The sequence below is a fragment of the Lytechinus pictus genome, chromosome 7, assembly GCF_037042905.1.
Source record: "Lytechinus pictus isolate F3 Inbred chromosome 7, Lp3.0, whole genome shotgun sequence".
Lineage (NCBI taxonomy): Eukaryota > Metazoa > Echinodermata > Echinoidea > Temnopleuroida > Toxopneustidae > Lytechinus > Lytechinus pictus.
The window spans coordinates 13,326,382-13,336,256 of NC_087251.1; the positions used below are offsets into that span (position 1 = coordinate 13,326,382).

Consider the following 9,875-nt stretch of genomic DNA (forward strand, 5'->3'; position numbering starts at 1 on the left):
TTGATCTATTTCCACTTATATTTTTATTGTCAACAGTGGAAAAAAAAAGATTGAAGGGAAATAAGTTTTCACACAAAGCAAAAAATGATAGTGAATAATTTAAAATCACGTCAAAACACCTGAAAACTTGAAGGAAAAAAAAGCACACAAGCAGACTCTACATTATGTATTACAATGTAATACCTGTAGGGCTTTGAAGTTAAGTTACTATTTACTAGACCTTGTATATCCTATACAGTGCAGTTTATGCTATTAGATGCGCGTTGTGCTTAGTCTTCGTTGCATTCCTGTTTCATCATCTTAAACCAGTTAATCAGAATTTCATCATACGCTGTACTGATATAGATGGGTGAAGATAGAAAAAGATATATTTTTAGAAAGAAGAATCTACACTACAAGCCAAATAATAAGCCTGAATCATTAACATGTACATTTGAATGATTACTATTTTTTCCTTTCTTCTTTCGGTATTATTTATTTACAAATTTCAACAATGTAAAGCTACTACGTCTAAGAACACATTTTGCTTGAAAACAAGGCTAGTTCTGTGATCCTTTATTATCATGACAGAGTAAAATATCATATACTACCATTATCGTATTAAACTTGTAAAACTTTATTTCAATCAATTATATAATATTGCATTTCATGTTTTACACATCCTCCTACTAAAGTGTGTACGGTTGTTTTTCGATCCCCTCAAACCACCTCAAAATCTTCAAATATTAAATAGAATAAATGTTGAGTAGATATATCCCTAAACTGATCATATATCACTTTCCGACCCTACATATCATACACTTCTTGCTAATTAATGTCCACTTCAGCTACCATGTAAAAACATCCAAATATATAGAGTTAAATATATGTTGACTTTCAACAAGGCTTCAGAGCCAATTCGTTAGTTATTATTTTTTTTGCTGATGCATTTCTAAAAATGCCTACAATTCCCATATTTTGGGATAAATATGTATATTACACAATAAAATATCTTGATTATCATGACAATGTCTTATCCAGGGAATACAGAGAGATATACTAATACGTTGTTATTGAATGTGCAGTTTTTGTGTGTATTGCATAAAACATTTATACTCTGTGCATTTCATAGTACAAAATGAATTTTCGTTGGCTATTTTCCTCAGAGATTCAAATTTCTCTTCATAGATTACGTTTTTTAAAAACACTCTGTACATCAAATGATATACTGTACCATAAAAAGAAGACCTTCTTCTTCTTCTACATAAATGTAGCTTCGATAGTAAGATATGTTACTGTCAAAGAGAATTGTTCAACAAGCTTTTTATACAAGTACCCTGGTTGTTTTTACTTATCACTTATTAGAATTCAGAATGTGATATATACTATATCCTTTACTCACTCTACTTTAAAATTGTGTATGAATTTCTGTGTAATAAATCAAATATGTTAGAATGTATTAAAGAAGACAAACAGCGACTGCACCATAAGAATAAATATTCAAAATGTGCAGAGTGTATTTATTTGAGTAATAAATGTGTGTGTGTGATAAGATTTGAACTAAATAGACCTTGATATGCCAAGTATGGTCAGGTTTATGGGCAGGCAAACAATTAGCAAAGGATGTGATTATCAAAAAGGCAAAGTACACCATTTACACTTCACAGGTGAATGCATTATCAACTTTTTTAAACAGTTTTTCACAGAAAATTTACTTGTAATATTTCTGCCTGATCCATTGATGACTACATGAGAAATGATCAGATTTTCATATCATTACACATTTGTTCCTGTGTCAGTCAAATAGTTGCACCATTTCGGAATTTATAAATGAAAAGAATACTGTCATTTTACCCTAAATGAGACGATTGAAGGATATCTGTTTCTTATAGTGTTGTCATGGTGATTTACTCTGAACAGTTTGACGACTATCAATGGGTGTTTGAAAACATCAAAGTTTCACATGACTATAACAGCTAGTAACCCCATTTTCATTTTCACCACAAATTATCATATCAAATATCTGGGGCATGAATGAATGGACTTCTGCATATGGTGATGGTCATCTGTTTTTTACATTATACATTTAAATGAGGTAAACATGTGTATAAAAATTGAAATATTTGCTGCAAGCAACAAAATCAAGCTTTCTTTTACTTTCGCAGAAATAATGAAATGGAAGAGATTGACAATGACTACAGAGTCAGCCGTCTTGAACCATAGGAGAGAAAAGAATATATTTGTACAGGAATATTAAAAATAGTACTTCTGTACATGAATTACCACTGACAGTGTATGATACAAACCAGTTTGTATATTTTTTTCTCCTATCATACCAAAAAGACACCAAACTTGGCCTACAAGATTTAAATTATTCAACACACAGCACATATTTGCAGTACCCAAAAGATGTATAAATTGGTATTGATTTACCTCTATCTATCCATGACTACAAATTATATATGACACGTGGGTTATGTAGCGATCTCTTTAAAGCATTTTTAAAAACTCAATCTCATACAAACTTGATGATTATATTCAAACAATCCATTCAGTGCAAGATATATTTCATTAACACTTCATGTACTCATAAAAATCAGATGAAAATTGTATAACTTGTATATTTTCCAATAATAATAAATGAGAACAGTTCCATGCATTTAGAAAAAAAATGCATTTGTATGAAAGCTGTACCACAAATCCACGCAAATAATTAATGAAACAACTCATTAATCACTTATCTTTATTTGATTTACTGGAATGCATCCATTTGCAAGCGCTTTGTATGATTTTCATATTTTCTGATTTTCTCTATTTCATGCAAAAAAAGAAATTTAAAAAACACCATAATCTCATAAAAACCTCAATTTTGTGCTTTTAAGCTATATTGTCCAAAATAGTACTTGAAAATGTGATCACTGTATTAGCTATGCCCCCTGTTTTATATCTTCCTCCAGACTTTTCTCAAACTTTGTGCCTATTTACACTCAAATATCCTTGGTAGTATACCTATGTACAGGAAAAATACATATACACAAACATGAACCGGAGTACAATCAACACACATTTTGCTTCATTTCAAAGAAAACGAGAAGCTTATCTCGGAACAGAACGAATAACAAAATTGCCTTTAATGTAATATATCATCAACTTTAAATACACATGCAAGATAGAAAAAGAGAATCCGTAATAAATACAGTCCATTATGGAAATATAACAGCAGTATTGACAATGTATAAGTTACATAATAAATAATAGTTTGCATTCAGGTTCAACAAACACTCTGTTAAAGATCACCTTTAATATAACCTTTCCTTTGCCCTTCTACCAGCATTACTTAGAGAATATAAAACATTTCATTCATAAATAGTTGATAAGGAGTCTATAAATAGACTGTAAAGTCATATCTTTATCTCTCTCAGATTGAATATCAGAATTAATGTGTTATTTCTGATGAGTGATTGTACATCATGGTATTTGTATTAGAACAAAGGAAGTAAATTTTTTATAACAAAAACCCTGAATATGAATAAAAATTTAATAACTAGAAATGTTTTGCAAACACTACTGTTAAATAAAAAAAACTATTTGAAATTGCACTTCAAAATAATTGCTATAATGGCTAGTAAAGTTCATAGGATCTAGATATATCAAATTCTCTTACTCATACATGTACATTCATATACATAGTTCTATTTCACTACTTTAGCACTGTGCAGCAGGAGGTTGAAACGCATGAAAGGTGTATTATTAAAACCTAATCACCTACTATTTATTTTGGAGGTAAGACTATAATGAATTCACATGTGACCATTTCCATCCCTTTTAACCATATGAATATGAATAACAGATTTGGTCTATCACACCATACCATGTCGCTTGGTTCTAATACCAAATACTTAATAAAGTATAGGTACTAAATGAATCTTGCGTGTCCCTTAAACAAGACACAGGCTACAAACCTGAAGTCTATTTCAGTTAGAAATACAGCATGCTCTTTTTCTCTCAATATATTGGATGAAGGAACATGTTTACCTGATTGTATGTGTAAATTGCTGTGTAATTGAATGATAATGATTTAGTTAGCACTGTTGTTCATCTTATCATGCCAAAGATGTCAGTATACCCTTGTGAAAGATAAAATATCAAATTCAATAAAATCATCATTATTTCTGATTTCTTTTTCTTGTATTCTTTGCATACTAAAATCCATTTAAATGTATGCCAAATCATTTAATCTGTGGACTACCATATCAACGGATACCTTTTTGTTTAATACAGTGATCACCCATGCCAAATAGACAATGGGTTAACTTTTCAAAGGAGGAGGGAGAAATGAAATTAGCAATACTGACTGCACTTTGGGTTCATCCATGTTCCTTCTTATATGCTAGATTGTAACCATAGACTGAGCAAACAGCTTCCTAACAGACCTGTGTAGGCAAGTCAAGTCGGTCTTATTCAACTGATACACGGTGAAGGAGCAATGTTTAAAAGTCATGCTGCTACCACTTGTACTTCCATGGCAGTAGTGCATGTGAAGGAGCTATTCTGAGGTGTCAATATTGGGGCTCGGATATCGCGGTGCACCTTGTTACGGATGTGTTTATTTGACTAGTGCCAAGATGTGTCGTGAAGGATGATTTGACTTTGTGGCTCCTCATGTTTTGAATTGTAGTATTAATTATCTGTGATTTGTTACACAAAAACATGAAAAACCAATAAACCTGGGATAAAAAATGTAAATCACTGAAAAATAAAAAGATGAAATAAATGGCAAGATTTGAATAATTAAGTGAATATTAAAATTGAAATTCTTAGGATGTAAGTCATATTTTTACAGTCATACTTTTCCACTCTTCTTGAAAAAATGAATTTTTATACGATGGAAGGTTTAATATCAATCCTCTGCAGGGAAATTCAATTTTTAGATAATCACTACATATGGGATCATCCAACAAAGATATTAAGATATATCTTATGAAAGAAATATATTAATGTTAGATGGAGAGCAATTGAGATGAGAGGCAGAGGGATGTAAGATTGCATTATTTCAGCAAATTTATAATAATAGAAGTGTTGTTTCACCAGGCCACAAGAAAAAGAATGCATGGTCACAGGAATAAAAGGAGAATATTGCCAAATACTTAAATTTTACTTTGAAATTTAATCCAAACCTTTAATCTCAAATAAACATCATAAAATGCTTGAATGCAATTGTTTTGAAAGCAACTGTAAGTATATATAATACACCCAAAACCCCAATATGATGCATTTTCTACTCTGTTCTCACCCCTCATTTCAAAAACTAAAAAAAAAGTTATTCAATAAACTGAACATACAAAAACATGGAATAAAAATAATAGAAACCTTCTCCTGAATACACTGCACTCTCTCATTTCTGAGTTTTCACTTTAACAATCATTTTGTTTGTTTTAGAGCCTCCCTCCTAAATGTCTTCTGAATGACAGAATGTGCCTGATAAAACTCGACACTTGGTGCAACGTGTTTTCTATCTGCCATTTGCGGTGTAACTGTATTCCACAAGGTGCATACTTGCTTCCAATGATGGTTGTTGAGAAAAGCTATCTTGAAGAATTCCCAAGCGCTCATAGCAAGCCATCAAAGATGGACAGCAGCTTGTCCCTCTCTTGAAAGAAGCTCCATGATGTTACAGAGATGGCATCTTTACAAAGCAACTCCTGCATAAATATGGCTCCAGTTGCAGAAATCCGGCACTCGTAGCTGGAGTGCAACATGACAGCTTCCTGCATATGAGGCATGTTCAGAGAATACTCCACAGCCGATGGTTGCAGAAGGATGAAGAACAAAAACAGTAACCTGAATAGAACAAGAAGACAGCGTAGAGCAGCTTCTCAGAAGCCCTCGATGAATCCGTAGGCTTCCAGACTGCAGAGAATCAAGTAGAGAAACCAAAGGGAGACAAAGCACATTGAAGATATCAGTTTTGATTTTGCAGGACCTCCCAACTCACCGCGAATCATCGGCAGCTTCCGCCGTATCATGAGAGAGCAGATGGCAAAGAGCGCAAACACGCTGAACACAGTCACAGAGAAACCCAGACTACCTGGGTCCACCTTAAATTGCTGGTTATGGACGGCGTGGTAAACAGCGGCAATAGTCCATGCTACACCGATACCTAAGAATACATTTACTGCGTTGCTTCCAGTAACATTGCCTACGCTGGCATCTGCATACTTGTCACCAACAGCTGCTGTTTTGCTGGCAAATGTGTCTGCAAAAAAGAGGACAGAACTTGGTATGAAGTTTCTTCATAAACACTTGAATTCTCAATCAACAAACCAACAACTACTAATTCTACTTAAAATAACAATACTAATGAAAAAATCCAGGCATTGCTTCCTTTTTTAAAGCCATTTACATTCTATGAATTATGCCAAGCAAACACACATATTTTGTAATGACAAATAATTTTGAATGCAATAAGTTTAGATGGGAAAGGTAACTGGAGGTAAATCTACCATAATTGGAGTCAGTACGGGGAGTGTTTCATGAAACAAATTGTGATTTCACTGACAAATATGCTCTGAGCCAATCAGATGTAAGAAATCTGGTAGCTTATAAAATAAGTTGGTGAAAATCACTAACTTTTTGTTTCATGACATGCTTCCCTAGTTACCTTCATAATGTTGATCATGTCAAGAATATTTGTGCAAGAAGCCTGAGCATTGTCAATGACCAAGATCAATGTAGACTGACCCAAGCTAATTACCATGCTAAATCCTTCCAACCTGGCCCTCATATTTAGATTGGGCTTGATCAAATTGGTCAGTTTGGCAGTGGGAACAGATCATATGTTAAGACATTTAAGCTCTTACCTGGAACACTGGTACCAAGGGCTACAAAAGAGATGGCAGTGACAGTATCTTTGAGGTTGATGGTGCAACCAAAGTGTGAGGCAAGGTCAGTGATGATAGCCGTTAACCCAGCGATGACCAAGATGGCGGATGTAAAGCAAGCCCAACCACCCAGGTAGTCAGTGGGTGGTACAAACGCAAAGAGGATCTTCCAGAAGATGGTCAAGAAGTGCATGACATAGTCTCCACAGGATGGCAGCTTTTCTTCCCCATTTGCGTCATCATCGCCTGACAGGATATGGGCGTGTAAGAAAAGCAGTAACACAAAGAATTACTAACCAATTTTGAATTCTTATTTCAGAAATTGAAGTGCCTATAGTCTGCCTTAATTTGACCTTCCATATCAAACGTCAAACAAATTCTGTGGTCCAAAGATATTTGACCTAGATACATTCACCTGTATTTTCATATTGGCTTGAATATACTCTGTATATGTACATTCCCACCTAGCAAATATATGAAGATTTAACTAGTATGTTAACAACTGTTAATATTTATATATTTGCTGCAACATTGTCTAAATTTAATGAGGAAAAACCATCATTAAAGTTAGTAAGGTGGTTTATCTAATGGTGTAAGACTACTATATTTGTCCAATAAGTGCCCAGTTTTGACTAATTCAGTCTATAGATAATGAAGTTCTGTCAGATTTATGAGTATAATGTGGTGGTGACTGGCAACGTTATAGTCATGTTAAGGTTAAATCAAGATCTTTATGGTCTGAATTCACAAAGACTGTTATGAATCAGTGGTATGAAACCATGGTTCATACAGATATCATACAGTAAGCCCACTATTGATGTGAATTAATTTACATAAAACAGTGGGCTCATTAAAGCTGTAACATTATTAACAAGTGTGATTTTAGTGCAATGTGACAAAAGTTCATTAATGGATGCTTTCTCATTATATGGTCTAAATACAGCTATATATACCAAACCTGTAGAGACTGGTTTCACACCAGGCATTCAAAACCACCTTTGGGAATATGGGCCAATGATTTTGGAAATTACTTCAGACTTCATCTTACAGTACAAATGAGAATAATCATTGCCTGCTTTGCTTCCCCCTTTTTCATAAAACCTTCACAAAACAAAGGGGATACAAAATCTTCTAAACATTGTTTTAGTCCAAAATAACAAAAACTCCCCATTGTTCTGAACATTCCAGGCCCACCCCCCCCCCCCCCACATTCAGCCTTTAAATTACTATTCTGCATAAAATATTCTTATCATCCCCATTTGTAATAGTGTCTAGCAACATGGAGAAGTGTCAAAAGAAAGATAAATTGAATTTTTGTAAAAATATATAATATTCCTGATAATCATTAGGCCTACATTTTTGAGACAAATTGGCTTCATTTATGATTTCCCTTTTATATGGGGACGCACTATTAGAAATATAACCTCCGTGTTATCCTTCAGAAATGTAATAATTGCTAGCAGCTTTGAAGCTAACATCATACACCATGACAGTATCCTTTACAGTACTATTGTAATCTCCATAATCAATCCATTTTTCATGAGTGAATTATTTATCATCTTCTTTCATCACAATATCCAATATCTATGATATTGTCAGACAATTCTGCTGCTGCAGTCACTAAAATAATAAGATTGAATATGATAAATCCAATGTTACAAATCTGTGAACTCAATTATGTTCTGACGACTGGTTTTATGAAATGTACACAGGAAGCCTGCTCATAATTTGACTGGATCACAACAAACACATTTTTCTGGAAATGTAGATGAGTGGCAGGAAAGGGGATATTCTCCTGTTAATCAAGATTGCATTTTGTCATTGAAGTAATTTCTTTCCCCCCTCTCTCTCTCTCAACGCATACATTTACACATTTACATTTTCATGAACATCCCTCTTACATGTTATAATATGTGTTCTTAACTGATATTATATACAGAAGCATATAACTCTTTGAAAAAAATTGTGTATCATAAAAAAGTACATTAAAAACATGTTACTTTAATGCTAAAATGAGATTCATAACTAATTATTTTGCTGATGTCCACTCCGTAGTGACCATCCAAGTATAGTTGTACATACCTGCGCTTACAGTGAGGGCCTCGGCAAACTGCTCCCTCCATGAAGATGTCCCCACCATTAATGAGACATTGGTTTTCTTAATGAGTTTGTCAACAGTGTTCTGAAAAGCAATCAAAATGAGACATTTCCAATTAAGTTAAGCCTAGCACAATGTGTGTATTCAAATAATGATCTATGAATACTTAAAGGTGGAGCGCCAAGGTGAAACCAACAGACAAGCGTAGATTAAAATCAAGCTATAATTACAAACTTCCAAAAATATGGAATAATTGTGTGAACGTAACAAGTACCTCATAAAAAGCTGGTATCATGCCAAGTCGTAAAAGAGGCTTCTCTGCAAGGTTTCACAATGACACACTACACTCCAAAAACAGTGATGATAATACTGCACCACTGGTGTTTACACAGGTTCACACCAACCATTTTACACCAGTCTTGAATTTGGGGTGTTAGTTACACCTATTGGTGTTCTAACACATTCTACTTATTTATCTAATACTATTTGGTGTTATCATAAAACTACTAGCATATTTTAATACATGAGGACCTCTCACTCAGAACACTGACTGGTGTTCTTATTAAAGCCAGGGTTACATCAAAACCGAATTTTCCTGAATAAATACGGATCGATTCTGCCATAAGACAGCCTGATTTGGATGGATTCAGAACCCATTTGTCTCTGACTTGAGGAATTCCCGGAATAGAGACAGATGGGTCCCGAAAAGGTCCCAATTCAGTGCAGAATCACCAAAAATTTACCTGCATCAAATTCGGCCATCCTGAATAAAGCCGAATGCCACCCAAATAGTTGCAAGAATCAAGCCAAAGATGGCCAGAATCAAGCAAATGTGGCCTGATTGCTCCGATTACAGCTGAATGACGACCTGAACATTGACCTGAATCGGAAACATGCGCCAAGATCAGACCGTTACT

The 9,875-nt window shown here is 34.1% G+C and overlaps 1 protein-coding gene across 1 annotated transcript; it reads right to left on the bottom strand.

Annotated features, from left to right (window-relative positions):
* Positions 1-9,613, bottom strand: LOC129265492 (sodium/calcium exchanger 1-like). The gene is made up of 3 exons (XM_054903481.2): positions 8,943-9,613; positions 6,840-7,106; positions 1-6,235 (listed from the first exon to the last, which is right to left on the bottom strand). Exons 1-3 carry the CDS (start codon positions 8,998-9,000, stop codon positions 5,856-5,858), a joined length of 705 nt encoding a protein of 234 aa, XP_054759456.2. The 5' UTR covers positions 9,001-9,613; the 3' UTR covers positions 1-5,855.
* Positions 9,614-9,875: the final 262 nt, after the last annotated feature.